This window comes from Bos mutus, chromosome 9 (assembly GCF_027580195.1).
Source record: "Bos mutus isolate GX-2022 chromosome 9, NWIPB_WYAK_1.1, whole genome shotgun sequence".
NCBI lineage: Eukaryota > Metazoa > Chordata > Mammalia > Artiodactyla > Bovidae > Bos > Bos mutus.
In genome coordinates this window covers 87793336-87816786 of record NC_091625.1, presented here as the reverse complement: position 1 = coordinate 87816786, position 23451 = coordinate 87793336, and the positions used below count along the sequence as shown (strand labels likewise).

General features: G+C 43.4%; 1 protein-coding gene across 1 annotated transcript in view; it reads right to left on the bottom strand.

Moving 5' to 3' along the window:
• MTHFD1L (methylenetetrahydrofolate dehydrogenase (NADP+ dependent) 1 like) overlaps window positions 1-23451 on the bottom strand; it is a 181569-nt gene that overhangs the window by 32921 nt on the left and 125197 nt on the right. The window contains exons 25-26 of the mRNA XM_070376862.1: window positions 22124-22231; window positions 19841-19993 (exon numbers count right to left, since the gene is read on the bottom strand). Of these exons, the coding sequence (XP_070232963.1) occupies window positions 19841-19993; window positions 22124-22231 (261 nt within the window). The remainder of the gene's footprint in view (window positions 1-19840; window positions 19994-22123; window positions 22232-23451) is intronic.

Here is a 23451-nt window from a genome sequence, read left to right as displayed (position 1 = left end):
TGCCCTTACATCTACATAAGATATACTTGTTGGTAAAGTATAAAAGAAAAGATGGGCATTTGACTGGGTTACTCCTCTTACAAAATATTCAGCCTTTTCCTTATGCTACACTGCACACCATCAATTAATCATGTTTGAAAGCTGAAAGAACAAAGACTGTTTAGATGATAAATGAGGCAGTAAATGAAGCTGAGATAGGAATAAAGATTCGAGAGGGAAATATTGTTTCTTTTTTAATATTTATTTTGAGACTATACAAATGACCTGCAACTTCTTTTAAAATCAACATTCTACCATTAAGTTTGACTCTGTACATATTTCATGATATCTCTTGAGACAATTTAGAATAATGCAAAATTGACTATTAATAATCACACAAAAAAAGCAGCAAGCACATGTGTATGCATTTAATCCAGCCATAAAAGGACTCCAGTGGGCATTAGCGGAAGTTACCTCTGTAGGCACCAAAGTTTACCTCTAAGACCAAAGCCAACTTACATATGTTGAGCTAAATGGAGGTCTTATAGAACTACAGTCATATTGCTTTCTAGTACTTGCCTATCCAAGTTTAAGGCCACCCAGGAATGAAATCCCAAACTAAGTAAATATGCAGCAACCTCATTTGACAGTTTTCAAATTCCACTTTATCCTTTATCAGAGCTTCAAGCAAAAAATGAACATGTTTTCAGTTTGACTTCATTTCCCATATCCAAGGGGTCATCCCACCTACTCTTGCCCTAACACACTCCTAATACATTGTGATTTTCCTGACTCTAGAGAATAAGGCAAAGACTCTGTTCATCACTAGGAGTAAAAACATAAATATGGCAGAGTCTTTGCGGGTAACATAAAACTTTGCTGAATGGACACAAGAGTAAAGAGATGGGAAATCTCCTAATAATTTATTGCCCTCTGATAATCCATGTTGATCGACCATGAATGGTTGGCTTAGAGGCTGCTTGGAAATCCCTTCTGTGTGGAGGCCTCGATGTGATCACCTCGACTTTTTAGGATCCAAGGATTCATTGTGGAGTAAGTTGCATTAAGCAAACTTACAAAATCTGTTTTATAACCTAAATCTCATTTTATTCATTTTGGGTAAGGTATGACTTCGTCATTCTGAGAAGGCAGTGCAGAATGATGGAAAGAGCCACAGACTTGAAACAGAAGTAGTGCTAATGATTCCAGACCCTTTAATTTATTGTACAGATGTTTGCAATGTGGGAGACCCGGGTTCAATCCCTGGGTCGGGAAGATCCCTGGAGAAATGAATGGCAACTCACTCCAGTCTTCTTGCCTGCAAAATCCCATGGACAGAGGAGCCTGGCGGGCTATAGTCCATGAAGTCACAAAGAGTCAGGCACAACTGAGCAACTAACACTTTCACTACTTTTTCAGACACAATACCCAACTGCACAGTAGACAACTTCACCTGACAAATGCTTGTAACAAATGCCTCAGACTACTCAGCATGTACGAAATGGAATGTACTGTCATGCAGAAGACAGCTAACATAGCAGATCTGAGATGCTACTTTTAGAATTGTTCGCAAGGCTGGTGACCAGGAGCCTGGCTTTGGGAAGGTTTATACGGCACACCTGCTTTGTTCCAGGAGGTCTGTGAGTTCCAGGCAGAGGGTGCCTACGTAACTCTAGACTTTACCCACGTGCTTATCCCACTGGCTGATTTTGCTTTGTATCTTTTTGCTATAATACATCATAACTGTGAGTAGGACTATATATGCTGAGTCCCTCTAGTGAATCTTGAACCTGGGGTGGTTTGGGTTCCCCCATCACAATTACTTCCCTCCTGAATTGTTTTTTCCTCTTTTATTGCTTATCTAAGTAAACGATAGTCTGACCCACCAGGGGAACAAGTCAGACCTTGGACCCATTTTCAAATTGTCTCCTCCCCTCTCCTGCTTGGCTTCGATGGTGGCTCAGTGGTAAAGAATTTGCCTACCAACGCAGGAGACATGAGTTCAATCCCTGGGTCGGGAAGATCCTCTGGAGAAGGAAATGGCAATCCACTCCAGTATTCTTGCTTGGAGAATTCCACAGACAGCAGAGCCTGGTGGGCTACAGTCCGTGGGGTCACAAAGAGTGGGACACGACTTCGCAATCAAGCAACAATAACTCTCCTGCTTATTGAGTCCAGCTCATTCTACGCCCATAATCTCTCTAGTACCCATGTCCTCCACAACCTCCACTGCCTCTACCATAGTTTAGGCTGGGCGTTTCTTGCATTACTAAATTTCTGGCTGTCCAACACGACATGCAGGATCTTAGTTTCACGACCAGGAATTGAACCCTCACCTGCTGCAGTGGAAGCTCGAAGCCTTAACCACTGGCCCCCCAGGGATGTTTCTCTTGCCTTCCTAACTAGCACCTATGCTAGGTGTTTATGCCTCTAGTCTCCCTTCTCTCCATCTGCTCTCCATCCTGCTACATGATTGATGGCTCTGAACTGTGAACACAATGATGACACTGCTCTGCTTAAATCCATAGGTCCTGGAGAATCAAGTTCTGATTCCTAAGCTTGACCTTCAAGGCCTCGCTTGTCCTGGGTCTGAACTTCCTGCCCAATGTCACTGCTCACGCTGGTTCCAAATCTCTTGTTAGCCCGCATGCCTCTCTCTCACTGTGATGAGAGATGTGTTGCTATTTTCCTGTCCCATGTCACATGGCTAACCTCTTCTCATCCTTCACAACCCCAGGCTCAGCCTGAGCACCCCAGTCCTGCCAAGTCCCAATGCCATCTGCTCCCACAGGCTCTGAAGCACCACTGCATCCCTCTGTCTCTCAGAAGGGTAGAGCCCTAGGCTCTCTGAGGTGTTAATACAGTTAACTGCTGCCCCTCACTAGTCTGTGAACTCCTTGAGGGCAAGGCATCTGTTGCTGTTTCATTTGTTTTTTCTCATGGCCCAGTGCACAGCGCCCTTCTATAAACATTGAATGAGTGAATCAGAAATAAGGCATTTGTGTGGTCGTACAGCGATGTATTCATTAAGCCCGAACTGCCTGATGAGTCATCACTGTTAGCTTGAGTATCTGAAGTGCATCTAAGGGAAGAAGATTAGTCACTGCCAAGGACAGAACTCTCTCCCCTGGGCTCTCCTGGTTATGACAATAAAATCATCTCCAGAGCTCCTGTTCTCAAACCCATGTGGTCTCTACCTTCTGTCCACACCCCACCCTGGAGCAATTCATTTGATTCTTTACTATATGAATACTGACTAAGTGTTTCCAACAGAATTTTCCCAAATTGCTTCCCACAAACTCAATGCTATTTATCTTAGAGATGTCTGCTCAATGACCTTCATCTGCCTTGCCCCTCACTTAAATCCTAACGTCCTTCTTCAAGTCTCTCCCGTTCCCTTCCTACAGTACAGGAAGGATCTGAGTCTGTTTCATTGGAAACACTGACATACCCCTGAAGGAAACTGATAACTCTCTGGTGCATTATGTAGCATATGGAAGAAAAGCCTTTCCATACCATCTTGTCGTGGATCTATTAATACACACATGCCCATAGGACAGAGAGCAGAGCTAACTTCCAGGCTGAGGGTCTGAAATGTAAGGTCAGGTACACTTGAGAAACTACTCTGAGAAATTCTAATCTATGCGCTCTGATTATCGGGAACATTTAGTATCTTGATTAGTGTTCAGGAATAAAAATTATTTAACAAAACAGTAAGAGAAGGGCCTTAATACTTAGGGAAGTACCTGATAACTTTTATAACATTTGCATCATTTAATAGTTGTCATTTTTCATAAAAGAGAAGGATATGTTCAAACCATACAAAAATCTTAATGGCCCAGATAACCATGATAGTGTGATTACTCACCTAGAGCCAGACATCCTGGAATGTGAAGTCAAGTGGACCTTAGGAAGCATCACCACAAACAAAGCTAGTGGAGGTGATGGAATTTCAGCTAAGCTATTTCAAATCTTAAAAGATGATGCTGTGAAAGTGGTGTACTCAATATGCCAGCAAATCTGGAAAATTCAGCAGTGGCCACAGGACTGGAAAAGGTCAGTACTCATTCCAATCCCAAAGAATGGCAATGCTAAAGAAATGTTCAAACTACCACACAATTGTACTCATCTCACACGCTAGCAAAGTAATACTCAAAATTCTCTGAGGCTTCAATAGTATGCGAACTGAGAACTTCCAGATGTTCAAGCTGGATTTAGAAAAGGCAGAGGAACCAAAGATCAAATTGCCAACATCCACTGGATCACAGAAAAAGCAAGAGAGTTCCAGAAAAACATCTACTTCTGCTTTACTGATTACACCTAAGCCTTTGACTGTGTAGATCACAACAAACTTTGGAAAATTCTTAAACAGATGGGAATACCAGACCACCTTATCTACCTCCTGAGAAATCTACATGCAGGTCCAGAAGCAACAGTTAGAACTGGACATGGAACAATGGACTGGGAAAGGAGTACATCAAGGCTGTATATTGTCACTTTGCTTATTTAACTTCTATGCAGAGTACATCATGCGAAATGCAGACTGGATGAAGCACAAGCTGAAATCAAGATTGCCGGAAGAAATATCAATAACCTCAGATGTGCAGATGACACCACCCATACGGCAGAAAGTGAAGAGGAACTAAAGAGCCTCTTGATGAAAGTGAAAGAGGAGAGTGAAAAAGCTGGCTTAAAACTCAACATTCAAAAAATGAAGATCATGGCAAATAGATGGGCAAACAATGGAAACAGTGAGAGACTATTTTTGGGGGCCCCAAAATCACTGCAGATGGTGACTGCAGCTATGAAATTAAAAGATGCTTGCTCTTTGGAAAAAAAGCTATGACCAACCTAGACAGCATATTATAAAGCAGATATATTACTTTGCCGACAAAGATCCATCTAGTCAAAGCTATGATTTTTCCAGTAGTCAGGTATGGATGTGAGGGTTGGACCATAAAGAAAGCTCAGCCTTAAAGAATTGATGCTTTTGAACTGTGGTGTTGGAGAAGACTCTTGAGAGTCCCTTGGACTGCAAAGAGATCAAACCAGTCAATTGTAAAGGAAATCAGTCCTGAATACTCATTGGAAGGACTGATGCTGAAGGTGAAACTCCAATACTATGGCCACCTGATATGAAGAACTGACTCACTGGAAAAGACCCTGATGCTAGGAAAGACTGAAGGCAGAAGAAGGGGATGACAGAGGATGAGGTGGTTGGATGGCATCACCGACTCGATGGACATGAGTTTGAGCAAGCTCTGGGAGTTGGTGATGGACAGGGAAGCCTGGCGTGCTGTGGATCATGTCGTTGCAAAGAGTTGGACACGACTGAGTGACTAAACTGAACATCTCACTTGACCAGGCCACGCCCAGCCATGCAGGTAGAGACAGGGTAGGGGAAGGAACCAGGGCTGTGTTATAGGCATGGGTTTGGGGGTGTGATGGCTCTCCCTTCTGAGAGTGGGGGCAGGCAAATTACATGTACCCCCACAATCCATAGTACACGTAATGGTACAGCTCTGCCTCGAGGGTTAAATGAGCTAATCACCATCTATCTCACTGAAGAATGTGCAAATGTAAATGGAGTTCATGATTTTCGCTGGCTGTCAGCCGGTTGGCCATCCTTAAAAGTGAGCAAATGGCACATTTCTGCAAAGAGTAACAGCAAGCTTTCCATAGGATCAGAAAATCAGCCTCCACCATGAGGACAAAGGCTAAATACGGATGTGACAGACCCTGAAAATCAGAGGGCACCCCCTCTACCTGGTCCTTATAGACCCCAGCAAGGTCCTGACCCTTCAGAGTGCTGAGCTGCACTAGATACAACTTTCTTGTCTCTTTGTGAAGCTATTCATATTTCATTAAAATGTCAATGAGGTAAATCAGCTCAAGCTAGTACTGGGTACGGAAATGAAATGAGAAAAGAAGAAATTGAAACCACTAATCTATAAACTGTGGGTTGTTCCTGAATGGCAAGGAAAACAAGGATTCGGTATACTGCTTTTCTCAAAGGTAAGACTATTCTGTGCAGTTTTCATTGAGAAATATATGGGAGGCATACATTTTACTGTATACATGTGCGTGCGTGCGTGTGTATGTGTTTTGGAAAGTCTAGCTCTTTCTGGCCTTGGAGCACTCGGGGTGGTATCTTTCTTTATATTTTGCTCCCTAATCTTCTGTACATCTGTTTCGGAAGGTGGAGATTTTCAGCAAACAACTTAAGGAGGTTTACTTTTTAAGAAAGTTTAAGGATTAGATAGACAGAAATCAAGATCGTGGAATATATATACCAAACGAATGTTAAGAACCAGTTAGAAAGTAGGTGCATGGTCTAGGCACCCTACAATCATGAGAGCTAAGCTGTGATTTGTTATAGAGCTTCCTGACAGCCAAAGCGAAAAGGGGAAGACATTTAGGTCAAGGATGCGCCTCGGAAAAGAGTCAGTAACTCCAAGACATTACTGTCACTTAAGATTGGAAGAGGTTCATTCAATAACTAGCAGCTCCTGTGTGCCAAGTGCTGGGCGTCTGATGGAAAGTCAGGCAGCTGACGGTCAGGGTTACAATCTCCAGTGATGGCAGAAGGTGCATCTACTCTATTATGCTGGCCAAGCAGGTTCCTATGCCTGGCAGAGTAGTCATTTGGCTCATAGGCTTGATAATAATTTTGTGAAATTAAGCAACCAAATCAAGTCTCTACCTAAAGAGATGACCAACCTATCTCAAAGGAAGAGAGAGAAGCCAGTAGAAAAGAATTCTGAACCTCCTTCAAGCACATTAACTAACCGGTGACAGAAACACCAAGATTCACACCAAAAAAAAAAAAAAAAAAAGTGGATAACATTATTCTGGTTTAGAAAGAGATCCAAAACAAGAGTTTCAACCATAAAAGCTATAGAAAAATCTCACCACATCAAAATGAAAAGTTTACCTCTTGAGCTTTCTACTCAAACAGCAAAAAAAAAAAAAAAAAAAAAATTAGAAAGTTTATCCTAAGTTACTACAATTTTAAAGCTATAATGGGATTAACAGCTATCAAGCAATAATGTTTTGGATACCATCAGCTCACGTAATGGGATTAGTTTTAGAATAAATCATTTGAAGCCACTATTTCTAATTGGATAGTTACCAGAATCAAGGCTCACATCCAGTAATGGGTAGGATTAAAAATAAGACCATATAATCAGCAGAAAGATTATATAATATCTCTAATGAGGCAATGTCGGGGTTGAATCCTGGTTCTACTATTTACCGGCTCCATGATCAGGGCAATTCCTTTAATCTTTCTGCCCTTGGTTTCCCTTTGTGTAAACAAGGGCATCAACGTTACCTACCCAGAAGGAGGCTGTGAGCATTAAATTAATTAATATATACGAACTGCTCAGAAGGGCTCTGATGCTACAGCCATTAAACTGATGGCTAATTAAACTAATTCGAGTAAAACTGATTAGTTTTAATTTTTATCATTATAATTTAATAAACATCTCTTTGTTTCTATTTGCTTTTTCTATGCACTTTTACATTGCTGACATTATGCTCTATGAATTTCACTTATTTTTCCCACTAAACAAACAAGTTATTCCTCCAAGTCATTAAACATTATAAACATATAGCTACTGTATACAGAGACAATATATATAGAGAGATTGTATATAGAGACAATCATTCCAGTCCTGAAAGTATCCAGACATTAGTATCTTTAACCCTCCTTTCAATGAATCCTTTTAGCATCACACATTACCTCTAGGGAAAAAGAACAGACTCTTTGCAGGGCAGGTGGGGGGTGCTAGAAAGATGTCAGTCTCTGTGCTCAATAGAGAAGATACTGAAGAAATAAAACCACAATAGGAGATCTGTGAAAACATACTGAACTACTGTAGACAGAGTTTTGGCTTGTTTGTGCTTAATAATACATAGAGAGCAGTGTCTGCATGTTGATAACACAGGAAGGAGAACAGGATGTCAGAGTAAGATGCAGAGTAGCCTGGTGCACTTGAGATGAACTGGACATTCCATCCTTGTTCTCCGCTTGAATGTGTGAGCACAAGGAAGTGCTAAAGAGGGATTTATGGGCATTTTTTTTTGAAGTACCGCAGAAGATTCCCCATCATGGTTTCCATGTTCCATTAACCATTTAACTTTAGGTTAACTATTAACTTCCTGTCCAAAGACAGGAAGAATCACTCTGCAGTTGTCATCCATACACTTAATATCCTTCTTCTTCCTGAAATCTTCCGTTCTTTTTCCAGGGCTGTGGTTGTAGCAATCTTTTGTTTTTTCCCTCTGTAATGTGTTCTACTCCAAAGAAAGATAGCAGGTTCCAATTTATGCCTCAAATGAAATCTAAAAACACTTCAAAGAAGTCAAGTAGATCTGCTTTTGGAATTTTATTGTTAGGTGGTGTCTCTCTGCTCTCTCCCCGCCCAAACTTTCCCATCTTCAAAAGGGAGCACATTCCATTCTTTGTGACAAACTTATCAAAATTAAAATAACAAACTCCAGCTGTCAAAACAGCTTAAAAAAAAAAAAAAAAAAGCTGGTTGTGGTTATTGTAAATAATAAAGAAATTACAGCTACCTATGCAATGATTTTTACCCACACAAAAAAATATTTCTTTAAATAAACTGTCTTTAGATGGCATAAAGGACTACAAATGAGCCATTTACTAAATTCATTATTTTATGAACTATGGAGGGAACGCCAACCACATCATGGATCTGGGAGCTGGACAGGCCACATTCGACCCAATGTAGAGACCCAAACTTTTGCCGGAGAGTCTTTGTTATAATTATTTTCAGTCCCAAACAAAAGACTGTCTCTTAATGTGAGCAAGTACTCAGGATTTACACATCAGGGAGAACTTTTCACATATCACTGTGATTTTACAGTTTGGATGACAAGTTAACTCTTTGCCACTGGGAAGCAACCTGAACCCCACCGTAAAGTAGACAGAACAAAAATAACAGAAGCTCAGGTTGCTGGTCCCCATGGACTTATAATAACTGTGACAGAGAAGCAAACACGCTGACAATAGACGATGTTAATGTGCTGGAAATATTTGTGCAAATCCGACAAATAATGCGTGGCATCTCAAAATAAGATGAGATTACTTCCTTTATTTTTAGGACCATTCTCTTTAACTGTGTAATGTAGCTTGAAATAACTTTAAAAGCTTTGAGCTACAGCAAATCACAGTCCATTCAGAAATCAAATTATTGAGGCTTAATGACTAAATGGACATAGAAAGAGTATTTCACTATAGGTGACCACATTCAGTACAGAAACAACACATTTGTCCCCTGATACAGCATGGAGCAGTCCAACTCAACACTTCCAGTTTTCCTGGTTACCTAGTACAAGATCCATCCTGAAACAGGGCTTACCAGCCTGGGCGAGGGAAACTGCTGGAAGTTTTCCTTTTCTGCCTCAGTGGCAGTAAAGAATGACCCAGAAATATACACTGCCTGAGCTACTGAAAAAAAATGTCAAGATGTTCAAGATCTAAGTTCTTGTTGAGCAAGGATCTCATAAGCCTTAATACTCACGGACCACTGGAACTCCCTGAGGCCATTTATCACTAATTCAGCTCACAGGGCTGATACAGAGTAAAGAATGTGTTAGTCTATATGAAGCATTAGAAACAGTGTCTGATATGTAGTGAGAACAACTACTATAGTATCAAGTGATACAGCCTGGTGGGATATTCGATCTGTAAGTGCACACCTAAATACGTTCCAAGAAAAATGAATTTAGACCTGGTTTTATAGCCTTGCTGGTCAGTAACTGGTTGGGTCAGAACACTGACCCCTGAAGGCTGGAGTTACACGCAGATAAGAAAGGTGGGCATTTGAGCCCTGTCTTCTCAGCGTCTTTTAAGATGCGCTTTTCCAGACTGGGACTTGAGCGGGATCCTAATTCTGTGAGGTCCCACGGGAAGAGGTCTCCGTAAGGAACCCTGTGTCTTCTGCGCGGCTGGCCGGCCCCTATTGCACTGGGTTCCATACTGTATGTATGTAGCAGTATGGTCTGCACTGAACTCCCAACTGTGGACAGATCAGGGGAACCAAGGCCAGGTCCCTACCCTAGGGAGGTCTGGATTAATAGGAGACACCAGGCAAGACGGCTTGGTAAAGGGATAGGAGCCCCAGAGGATGTAAGTGCAATAGATCTTAGCTGGGTGGAGCTGGCAGTATGAACACAGTGTTTGGAGATGAGTAGGGGCCACCACTCAGTCCTGGGGGGCAAGTTTTGAAAGTTGAGTAATTAAGTCTTACAAGGAGAAATGCAGGTAAATTTGGGAACTGTATGATGGATTTTGGAAGGTGCAAGGAAGCATGGAAGGTAACTTTTCAAGTCTTCCACTCCCCAGAGCTGATTATTGGGGTGGGGCTGAGTCTTAAACAAGAGACTGATGTCCACAAAGGATTCAGTAACTTGTATTCCTGGCCCTAGGTTTTCTCCGAGGCAGACTGTGGTACCTTTATTACTAATGGCTTGGGACACATACTTAATGCAGGCACCCCTGGAAATCCTACATAGGGGTGGCAATGTGATGACGAACGTTCATTCTGAGCCTTCCAGGGTCTGCATAAATACCTCCGTTTGATCACATAACCCAACACAAATTATTTATCTAATACCTACTTTATACTTCTTGCGTGATTTAAGAAGATCTGCTTATACTCACTGGTATAAAATGTTTTGAATTTTCAGTGATATCCAGAAAACAGGCTACACCACCAAACTTTTCAAACTGCCTCAGAGGGTGACCTGGCTCTTTAATCGGAAAGCTACTTTGCCAATGCAGGAGACACAAGAGATGCAGGTTTGATTCCTGGGTGGAGAAGATCCCCCCGGAGCAGCAAATGGCAACCCACTCCAGTATTCTTGCCTGGAAAATCCCATGGACAGAGGAGCCTGGTGAACTACAGTTGGGCACAATAGGTAACTGAGCACACATTTTGGTCTACATTGATTTCATTTCCCTTGCTTAAACTGCTTAGCTGCTTTGGACTATATGCTTCTTGGTAAAGACTAGCATAACAAAGTAAATGAAAGCAACAAAGAGACACAGTAAAGAGAAGTGCCATGAGTCTAGATACTTTATGATGTCTTTCTGACCTGTGTATATGTTGATTGGCAATTTTATGCTCTGAATCCAAACTACTCAATGTGGAAGAAAACAAGTAAGCTATAGACGGAAGTGGAAGAAGAATGGGTCAGTATCTCATCAATTCCTAAGAAAACAAAAGATCTATATGTTGACGGTGGGGTGGCTACCTAAGCATGACAAGCACCTTTTTTTCTAGGTTCGTACAAAGAAAGACAGAGCCTACACATAGGGTTAATAGCAGTGGGCTAAAAATTTAACCCAATTTTAAAAGGTTAACTCAATAATAGAAATATCTGGTAATGCTATTACTCAGCATGTTTCCCCGGCTCAGGCTGATTTCATTTGAAGTCATTTTATATTTATGCTAAAAATAAATTAGCATCAAACTCAGGGAGACAAGATCCCTGAAACTAATGGACTGGACCTTAGATAACCTTATGTGGTCGAGGGCAAATACCATTTTCCTGAGTCACGAAGCCTTCTCTGGCTCATCAATCTGAAAAACAGTTTCTGGAAATGGAGAATGCTGCTGGTCACCTTCCTTTGCTGGAAACACGTAGTGAAAAGGCAGGGACATGTTCTCTCCTGATGGGACAGACACACATGTGCCTGTCCTCTGGACACCCGGAAGGGGACAGCTTGCTGCAGCCGCCCTGGGATAAGAGGAAGTGAGTGACATCTGGGCCAGAGGAAGGGCATGTTTGGGAGAAAGCAGGAAATTGTGATGTCAGGATGAGGAAGAGCGGTGGGAGAGACCCAAGCTGGGTGGGAGAGAGGAAACAGACCAGGTCCCCAGGAATGGGGTGAAAGGACACAGCCATACAAAGAAAGTGAGGCCAGGTGGGGAGGGGAGGCTTTGGGCAGTGTGAGGCGGGTCTGGATCACTTCAAGCTAATCAGAGAGACTTTAGGTGTCAGGTTCACTGGGGTCAAGGAGCCCTGGAATTAGGAAGGACACGTGCAGAGGCAACCTTCTGAGTGATCTTGTATGATGGGAGCTCTGTAAAACACGACTGCTTACCTATGTCATTGAAAGGCAGCTTGGGGAGTGTGTGTGTGTACTGGGCCATGAGTCTCTGGAAAATGTGGGGAGCAGTGCATTGGGCTGAAACCTACAAGGTCTGAATTTAATTCATGCCTAAGTGAATGGACCAGGTTTATAACCATGCATCCCCAAAGAAGAAAACGTCTCCCCAGTGAGCCGCAGAATAACTTCACTGACCTGAATCCGGTCCAGCGGAAACGAGACATCCAGCACATACTTTTTACAGGAGAGGGAGTAGAACGGAAAACAAAGTGAGCTTAACTGAAATGTGAGAAAGAAAGCGGCAATGACTTGGCTGGGTGGGGCCCCGGCTCACTGTTTCATGGGCCCCCTTTCCTTCCAGACCAGTAACCCTCCACCCAGCGTTTGCTGTGGATGACATCACTGGTTTCGCAAACACGCTCCAGGAGTTTCCTGCTTTCCAGAGACAGGCCGACTGAGGCCGTCAGAGGGGCACCTGGGCAGAGATGAGGCCGGGTCGGGTCACAGAGTGGACACGAAAGCCACACCAGGGCCCTTTACTCGTTCCATAATCCGCTGCGGGTTTTACTGCTGAGTTTTCAGTCCCCTTTCCTTGGACAGATGTCCACTGTCCACGCTCTCAGGGTTACGATCCGGACTGCTCATGGCATGGACACACGTGCCCTGCCCAGGATCACATCCTTTGCTCCAAAGAGAGCACAGGAACCAAAGTGAAGGGTGTAGGAAGGGAGAGGGAAGCTGCCCTGAACGGACCCTGGAACTCTGGCCCATTGCATCCTACAGCCCACCCCAGCCCTCCAGCCAAGGTGCTTTTCTCCCCTCATCAGTCTGTGAGACCAAAGCACTAGCAGCCTCTCTACAGTTTCAAGTGGCCACTCTGTGCTCCAGAAATGCTCTAACTCAGGGTTCCCCAGACCTCAGGCCGTGGACTGGTACTGGTCCATGGCCTGTTAGGAACCAGGTTGCAACGCAGGAGGTGAGAGGTGGGCTTCATTTGGATCTGCAGCCACTCCCCGTCTCCCACGTGACTGCCTAAGCTCCGCCCTCTGTCAGGTCAGCAGCAGCCTTAGTTTCTAGAGCTCAGAGGAGCTCGAACTCTACTGTCAACTGTGCATGCAAAGGATTCAGGTTGCACACTCCTTATGAGAATCTAATACCTGATGATCTGATTCCATATTATGGTGAATTGTACAATTATTTCATTATATATCACAATGTAATAATAATAGAAATAAAGCCTGCAATAAATGTAACGTGCTTGAATCATCCTGAAACCACCACCCTGTCATCCATCAAAAAATTGTCTTCCGTGAAACCAGTCCCTGGTGCCAAAAAGGTTGGGGACCGCTGCTCTAACTGGCACCAAACACCATCTAAACGCTGCAGGAATTCCTAATCCCTTCTGCAGGATGGCTTAAGTCCAAGATTCTGGTCCAGATTCTTGTCCTCAATAGCCAACATGTCCTAATTTTATGTCCTAAGTTTGTCAATAAAGAAGACTTCAAGTTTAAGAAGATTTCCTAGATCTTCAGGAGTCAATCTCATTGCCTCACGTGATATCAAAAGAAAACGGTCCGATACACCAAAAACTAACTTCAAATGGGCATGTGCTAGGAATTCACACTTGGTTGGATACCTCTCCAAGCCAACTGTTCTGACAACACGTCCTTGTGTGAGAAAGCCTCGTAAGATGAAAGGAAGTGGTCAGCCTCTCTCCAACCCATGGCAGGAGCGAGGAAACAAAAAGGACAAAACGATCTTGCATTTCCTTAGCCGAATTTGGGGCCAGGAAACATCAGTCAACAGACAACACTCAGGAGTGGATTTCTTATAGGAACATTCCAGCTCTTTGGGCCTCTCTTTGGTGTCCCAAAGAGTCCAGGTGTTAAAACACTACGAGGCAGCCAGGAAGGACAAGATGACTCTACCCACCTAAGTCTACCTGCCATACACGTGTTCTGACTCCTGTGCAACTAACTGGCCCTCACAAAACATTTTCTCAAATCCTTTCAGTTTATCATTTCTCTATTTATTGTATTTTCATGTTATGAAAGTGACAAATGCTTGTGCAGTAATCCGAAGTAAGCAGAAATGTAAAGAAAAGCAGCTGCTCATAATGTCAGCCCCATGTTGACATTTTGGTGTCTTTCTAATCTCTTCTATATGGAATGTAATTTACATCCCAATAATATAATTTCATAAACTTTGCTTACATATTAATGTTTTTATGCCATGACATTTATGTCAAATGATTAAACAACCCTGAAAAATTATTATAAAAACTTAAAAACCATATCAAAGCAATGGGACCACCAGACAAAGACCACCTACTAAACTCTGGGGGGACGGGGTGGGAAGGGTGTGCATGAGATTGTTTTAGAGAAGTTTTATGAGCTACCAAGGTTTATTGAACACTATAAACCATAAGCTTTGAAAGAATTTTTGGAAACATAAGAGGCTGATCTGTACAATAGAGTGTTGGAAAATATGCTCTTCTCTCTCCACACCAAAGATCTGTATTGCTAAATTATTTCTTATAAGGAGATGTACTAACTGGTGACTGTGTTGGTCTAGGATATTACACGTTTTTGTAGCTTTCCATAATACGATGGAGGAAGTTTCCTGGTGGTCCACTGATTAAGAATCTGCCTTCCCATGCAGAGGACACGAGGTTGATCCCTGGTCAGAGAACTAAGACTCTCCATGCCGTGGGGCAACTGAGTCACAACTAGAGAGCCTGGACATCACAATGAGAAGCTCCTGCATGCCATGACTAAGACCCAGCACAGCCAGATAAATAAAATTATTTTTAAAATATGATGGAAAGAATATATAAGGATAATGTCATTAAAGAGACGCAAGGATACACATGGAGCTTAGCAGGAATGAAGATATTTCAGGGAGGAAAATTTACTTACAGAGAGATGGAAAACTCACCCAGAGCACGCAAGGATGGGGCAAAAAGTCTTAGATGACCTTAGCTGAGGAACTCTTGAACTACTAGGTGCTCCTATAAAGTGAAATGTACTAATAAAGTGGCTACACATACTGGAGGTCATTAATTGGTGATCAACTCCAACTAAAGCAGTAACTAAATAAAATATGATGAAATCATTCAGTGGCAGAAAACTCTGGCTTGTAAATAAGGGTGAAGAGTGAAAGTAAACACTTAGAAAACTAAATCTGAGGGTAAAAAACTGAACTCTCTAGCATTTCACCCTGTGATGTCCCAGAGTCAGAACACTGAAGATACTTATTGTTTGGAGAGGGAGGTGCTTGTGTGGGGATTCTCCACTTTTAGACCTACTAGATAGCCAGGGGGACATGCCTTCCTTAAGGACACACCGAAGGGATTTCTCTTTGTTATAAAGCCCACAGCATTCTGCACCTGTGTGATTTTACTTACTAGTGTCCAACATAAGGACGCATGGAAGAGGACTGGAGCATGTTCATCTCCATGTGATTTACAAGTATGAATGAATGAATGCACAATGCAGAAAAACTGAGGATCTTTCCAACTGGGGGTTTTCCTGGAAAGAAGAGTTGGACACCTGTTTCAAAGGCACTCAAATAAGCACGTGTGGAGTGATCATGGGTCAGGGTGATTAATTACACTAGAATTTTCCCACCTGCAGGAGCCAGTCCCCCCAGTGTCCTCAACCCCCTTTCCCCTTCAGTCATCTCAGCAGGAAATTACTACACTATGTCTCCCACATGGATGATGACTATTAGAAGCATTCTTGCAGACTGTGGCAGGGCCCAGGACTGGGTCAAGTAAAAGTAAATACCTGTCCTTATTAGGCGATCCTGGCCTCCTGCGGTGCGTTTGCCCTGGACACAGCAGCTTCTGGCTCGGTCATAGAAAGCAGACCTCAGGCCACCGCCTCCATGCGATACTTCCTGACCTTCAGGAACTTCTTTCCTCATGAACCACTTCCTTCCTCACTCCTCATGATTGTTTTGGAGGATTTTGCCCCAGGGGCCCATGCTCACTGCTCTGCCCCGGCTGGAGGCAGGGGGACCTCCTCAGGGAACCCAGCCAGCCTGAGGTCACTCTCAAGGACTGGTCACACCTTCATCTTCTAACTGGTCAGGCGTCAAGCAGGTGCAGAGGAACAGAGGGATGGACTAGTGGTCACCCACCCACGCAAGCTGACGGAACTGACTTTCCAGAAATGACCTTACAAGGCTGTGGTTGTGGGGGTATGAGTTGAGGTGCGAAGAGATTCATAGCATCTATTTGCTTAGTGACTCCAAAGATTTAAAATTATGATCCGTATTTAATGACTATTAAATACTCAGAAACGAGTGAAGGTGTCATCTTCTGAGTCACAATTTTTACAACAAACCATTTTCTTTGTTAATTTCACGTCTCTCTACTAGGGGCAGTAAGCTGCCTGAGGTGGAGAAGAATGCTTTATTTTGGGGCTTCCCATAACAGGGACCACAGAGTCATGTGCACACTTTCTGAATGAATGAACAAAACTGTTGGCAGAACTACTATGGAATCCCAGATCTGTGCAGCAAAAGACAGGACAGGTCATGGACTTGGCTAATTTTCTCCTTGGTGGTACCCACTGTTCCATGCTCTTTGGGACCCTCATGGCCCCGGCTCCCTGGTCTAAGCCTGGACCATCCAGAGGTGCTCTTCTCCTAAGCAAAGGCCTTCACTGACTGAAGCTCAGATGATCTCTGACTCTAAGTGGCTGCTATCACTGAGGCCATTTTAAGGAATGCAAAGCAAGCTCTTCTGGTGGTTATGTTAAGTGAAGTATGATCAAAGAAAGTGAAGTCACTCAGTCGCGTCTGACTCTTTGCGACCTCATGGACTGTAGCCTACCACGCTCCTCCATCTGTGGGATTTTCCAGGCAAGAATACTGGAGTGGGCTGCCACTGCCTTCTCCAGGAGATCTTCCTGACCCAGTGACTGAACCCAGGTCTCCCACATTGTAGGCAGACGCTTTACCGTCTGAGCCACCAGGGAAGTCGCAGTATGATTAAATTACACCCCATCAAATTCACCCTTAAAAAACATGGCGCTTTATGAGTTTTGACACATGTACACGTGTAGTGGAACCACAATTGAAGTACAGAATATTTCTATCACCCACTAAAAAGTCCTTGGTGTCCTTCTGCAGTCTGTCCCCTCTTCCTCTCTCCCCCTGGACCATGGATCTGATTACTTTTTACCTTCAGCTGAGCCTTTTCCAAGATACCATTCGGAACCTGTTTTCCTTGACCCCTTCTCCCTCTGCCAGTCCTGGTGTTACCCCTCCTTCAGTGAGAGGCTCCATCACCAGCTCCTGTGTACCCCCTGGTCTCCCTGTGCCCCGGGGTCTTCCCAGATTCCCGGGGGCTCCTCCTATCCAGTCGGCTCCATGAACTTGGATGTTTTTCGAGTACCATCCTCTCCCTCTTCTCATTTCTCTCGTGCTGGTCTTTGCTTCTCCCCAGTATCCACCCTCATGTATATTCGTAAAATTCTCAGGGCTTTCTTCCTGCCTGTTCCTTTCTCCTGGTTGTTGGGTCTGTGTTTCCAATGGATTCACAGATCATGCTATATTGATCTTATGAGCCCTTCCAGCTCTCTGTCTCCGGGCCAGATGCATTTCTGGCCCTGTCAACCTGACTTCTTGACTGTTCCTTCCACACCCAACAGCATCACCATCCGTGGTCAGACTGGAAGTGACTCGACCCCCAAGCCCACGTGCAGGGGGCCACCTTCACAATATGTCTGGAATTCACTGCTCCTCTTCTGTGGCTGCTGAGCTAACCTGGAGCACCTCTTTACTCGGCCCATGTCTCCCTCGGTCTGCTTCTCTTCCCTCTCAACACTTTCCCACTGTTACCAGAGCTATTTTTCTAAAATATAAATCGGACATTTTCCTTTTCCTTATTATAAGAATAAAAACCAGGGGAATTTCCTGGCAGTCCAGTGGCTAGGAACTGGCGCGTTCATGGCCAGGGCCCCCAGGGTTCAATTCCAGGTTGGGGAACTAAGATCCTGAAAACCAAGCAGCATAGCCAAATAAATAAATACATAAATATAACAAAGAAAGAAAGAAAAAGAATAAAAACCAGGTGCAAAACCCATCTTACTGCAGCTCTCATTGTGCATGAGATAAAATCCAAGGTCTTTCAGATGGCAGTTCAGATCCTTAACAGCTTGAATCGATCTTGCTACTCTAATCCCATTTCTTAATCTCTCAACCCCTGTCCAGCTCCAGGCATACTGGATTAACCCACGAAGGCTACCATGTAACTCTGTGCCTTTGACTCAAAATTCACTGTTTCCACAGTTGTTGGAGGTTGATTCTCTTTTTCTCCCTCACAGGCCCTGCCTGCAACCAGTAGAAACAGCTGTTGTCTCTCCTATGCCCAGAGGGCATTAAGATGTTAACACCAAGTCTGAAGCTCCTATACTTAAGCCACCAGATGTGAAGGGCCGATTCACTGGAAGAGACCCTGATGCTGGGAAAGACTGAAGGCAGGAGAAGGGGGCGGCAGAGGATGAGATGGTTGGAATGTATGACGGACTCAATGGACATGAGTTTGAGCAAACTCTGGGAGACAGTGAAGGACAGGGAAGCCTGGCGTGCTGCAGTCCATGGGGTCACAAAGAGTCAGACACGACTGAGCGATTGAACATCATCATCATCATCACACTTTCTACACACCTCTGTGCTGTTCAACCCTATGCATCTCACATTTACTCCGTGTAGTATCTCTGTGCCTCACAGGCATTAAGAATTCAAGAAACACTTATTGAAAACATGTTGCCCAATATCAGATGAAACATGCAAATATGAAGGCAAGCAACTCTGTCCTCATTACGCATTTTTTACCCATCCATTGCTTAAACAACAGAGACACCTGGCTTATTTTAAAAAATTGTTATGTTTCCTGCTTGGACTTGGATCAGCTTGTAACAACAACAATGACGACAACAGAGACAATTAAGAATTTTTCTGCTCAATCTAATCCAAGAGCATCCCATGATGAGAAAACAAACTTCAGTCACTGACGGTTACCAAGGGAACCCACCACATCACTGAGTAGCTGTAATGAGGCATTTTATGTATTAAGGCCATCATCATGGGTTTTAAGTACTTTGATAAGCTTTCACTTCTGCACTATCTCCCTTCTGTCCAAAGAGAAGCTTTGAAATAACAATAACCATCCCATGGCAACAACGTCTCCCCAGAATAAGGTCAAAACTGGGAACTCATGTGATTCACTCATTTTCTAAGGCAGCCCTGACAAAGAGGTGGAGGGTGAGAGACTGATTTCCCAGCTCTGGGGTAGGGGGCTGGTCCTATCTCTTGGACTTGGTGGTGGCCTCCATTTACTCCACTGCAGTGAAGTCTTTTTATTCTGAGCACAACGACATGAAGACCCAGCTGTCCTGGACTAAGCCACCCCCGCCCCCATCTCAACAGCAGCCTGGATTCTCCCAAGTTATTCTCTTCCGTGTTCTATAAGGGGAGAGTCAATTTTATGACTCAAGGAGTCCTGAACACATGATCTAAAGAAAATAAAAATCCAAACCACAGTGGCAGGCACGTCCTTTCATTGTGGAAGAGAGTACTTAGGAAAATAGCAAATCCTATTAATTACTTTCCAATATCTGGTCTGCAAGGCGTTCGCAGAGCCTAAGGATTTTAGGAGTCCTAACAACACAGACTGGGGAAGGTTCTGGGAGGACGTCACACACTCACCGTTCCAACCAATGGGTAAATGAATCCGGCGCCTATGCTGGCCCGGACGTCACTAATGGGTAGAATGAAACCCTTGGGTACGCCTTTCTTGTCAGGTTGGTGAGACAGGGAGAGGTGGGTCTTCGCCATGCAGATGGGCAAATTTCCAAATCCCTGTAAGAAAGGCAAGAAAAAGCGATCCTTGAGCAAAAATGTTCTTTGTACTTGTTTGACCTGCACCCCCCTCCAGAACCCCCACGGCTCAGATCCACACACACAGTAGCGCTTGTTACTGCTCGTTCAGAGCAAGAAGATGGGAGCGCAACTCAGCTACACCTGATCACCACCTGGCAGGCTGAGGCTGTCTATTACTTATTCTGGATAATTCTTATTGCAGAAAGACACTATTACGTGTGTGTTTGAAGGGAGGGTGGCTCCTTGCTGGCACGGCAGCAGCAGCTGTAGAAACCACTTTCCAAGAATATTAATATCCGGGACTCAGAAAGGTAATCTGGAGAAGGCTCCGTAATGAGGCTTTTAGTCCCACTGTTCACTCGTTCTTGGCGGCTGTCAGCAAGCAAAGGGCCCCTTTGTGTTGCTTTATGAATCACGGCTATTTGATCTGCGATTACATTATATGAACTGAGATGAGGTCACTATTTAAGCCTCTTATTTTTAAGGACCAAAGGCGATGCCTGACCCAGAGTTTTCAAAGGTGAAAGGGCAGGAAGTCACATGTGGGGCCTCACAAAAAGTACAGTGTCCTTGCAGCCTGGTCCCGATTAAGGGGACACAGTGCCTCCTCAGACACTTGGCTGATCAACTGCAACCACACACTTGACACATAACTTTTAAGGAACATTCTCTGGGTGGACAGACAGAGATAAAAGGAATGAAATCTCCAGAGGTAACCCACACAGAATTTCTTATGATTCAATCTAGGACTATTTGGAAAATTTTATTGAACTATCAACTGAGGGGTGGGGTGGGGCTGTTCTCTATTCTCTTAATAGATGCTGATCAGAAATCTGCTGGGGTTAATCAAGATTGCTCTGCAGAAACAGTGCCCAGAATTTGGGGTTTCAGAGATCAATCAAACATTGAAACAATTTTTGTGAACTGATAAGGGTTTGCCAATTTAAAAGTTTACCAGTTAAGAATATATTTTTAAAAAACCCAGCATGCTATGTACTATCACCCTATTACTTTGTAAATTTTTAAGCCTCAGAAAAAAGTCAGGAAGGATCTAATATTGGATTTAACAATAGTCCTTAAATAGCATTATTAAAAACTCATGGGGGAAAATAATCCTCATGACAATGACCTTATTTTACTCATTTCATTGCACATGAGTCAAAATTTCACTGCAGAACAACGTCAGTGTGTACAGCAAATTTTAGGAATCATTTTTCTTTTTTTTTAAATACAAGTCAAGAGCATTCTAAGCCCTTGGAAAATTCTAAGAAGAAATGAGTTGTTGACTATCTTATCAAATCTGGGAGAATACTCTGGTGAGAGTTGGTAGTATAGGACAAAATATTAAATATGCATTAAAAATAGAATTTAAGAGCTGGGGAGATGAAAAAATATATCAATGATACTCCTCATGAAGGAGCATCCTCTTTTGCCAGCAAACTCCTGAAGAGCTCTGAGTTCTATTGATCATAGTAAACAGGAGGGGACGTTTGAGGCACAGGGCCCCTTTGGTCAGGGTGGATGAACACACTCTGCGGAGCCTATCCGACATGACTATTATGGGGCTAGACTCACGCTGCTGCATCTTGGTCACCTGCACAGCAGAAGGGAAGGGAGTCTTCACCCATGGTGGACAACCTCAGCACCAAGCCAAGGAAGCACTTATACAAAAAAGGACACCAAGCACCCCATCTTTACGCACGGCAGTCTTATTTGACTAACCTGGCACTGTGCTAACATTTTTAAGACAGTAAGAGGAAGCACTACAGATCATTTAACTCTGACTCCACAGCTGCACACCCAAGAACACTTTTAGTGTTTCTGGCTGATAAGCAGTGCCTAAAGATCACACACCACAGATAAACGTGGATACAACCTGTATTAGACACATTTATAACCACAAAAGTCAAAGATGTGTATGTCAGAGGGTATATTCTCTCAACATAACTACAGTCAATATCCTATCCAAGGATATTAACTTAATTTTTGTAGACCACACAGTAGATTAAGCCAAATTCAGCTGGCAGAACATATGCCAGCTCTCAATTCAGGGTGAATAATTACAAAAGCTTAAGCTGGATTTTTTTTCCCTAAGAGTACAACTTTTACCTGTTCCGTGTAACGATCTATTTTGGATTGTGCTTCTGGAGAGAGTTCAATATCTTTGGCTCCATAGACAGACTGGGCAATGGTTCTTATCTTTTCCACAATTGGAAGCTGGACAAACACAAATGACAACAAAAATGTTAAGCTTCATCTGGTTAAAAAATTAATAGAAAGCCTAGTGAGATTTTCTGTAATTGCTTAAAATTCACTACCAGATTCCCTTCTCATCAACTCCAGTATTTGAAGCAACCTCTTTCTCTTCTTTCATCCTTAATGTACTGAAATCAGAGATTAACTCACAAATAACAAGCATTAGGTATTAAGCCAGTCCTGCTGCTGCTGCTGCTAAGTCGCTTCAGTCGTGTCCGACTCTGCACGACCCCATAGAAGGCAGCCCACCAGCTCCCCTGTCCCTGGGATTCTCCAGGCAAGAACATTGGAGTGGGTTAAGCCAGTCCAGAGGCTACTTATCTACTTAAATCACTTTTATCCATTACATCTTTATAAAAAATGTACCATTACTATGTTTTTTGATGGTTTTTATGTCAGAATGAAAGTCTCCTGACTAAACAGTGCTGATGTTTAAGTAGGTCTCCACTTGGGTTATAAGGTAGTTAAATGTAATAATACTAAGGAATAAATATGTTTTTTATGAGTAAGAACGGGTTGAGATTTTAATATAAATGCTGGAGTGATTCAACATTTTATTGGAAAACTAGAGGTTGACCCTAGCGTCACTTTAGCAATGATGAGACATCAGGAGAAGGGGGGACATCCGAGAAGACTAGGTACGGGCAAATAAGTGTGTGGGGAGGAAACGGAAAGATTTTCCATAATGTTGGATATAGACTGCTGGTAAAATACTAAAAGTGTTCTTAAGAAACAAGAGGGCTTCCCCGGGGGCTCAGTGGTAAAGAATCTGCGCGCCAGTGCAGGAGACACAAGTTCAACTCCTGGCTGAGAAGATTCCACACGCCTCGGAGCAGCTAAGCCTGTGCAGCACAACTACTGAGCCTGTGCTCGAGATCCCGCGAGCCGCAACCACCGAGCCCATGTGTCCTAGAGCCTGTGCTACACGAGAGAAGGCCCGGCAATGAGAAGCCCACGCGCTGCAACTAGAGACAAGTCTGTGCAGCAATGAAGACCTAGCACGGCCAAAAACAGATTTTAAAAAGCTTTTTAAAAAAGAAACAAGGATGATTAATTAGGAAAGGAATGTTCCATAGATGAAGTGATTCTTAATTCAAGCAAAGCATCTGACAAAACTGCTCCTAATTTTACTGCGGGTAGGAAATACATAGGCATAATGAAATGTAGTTGGTGGATTACTG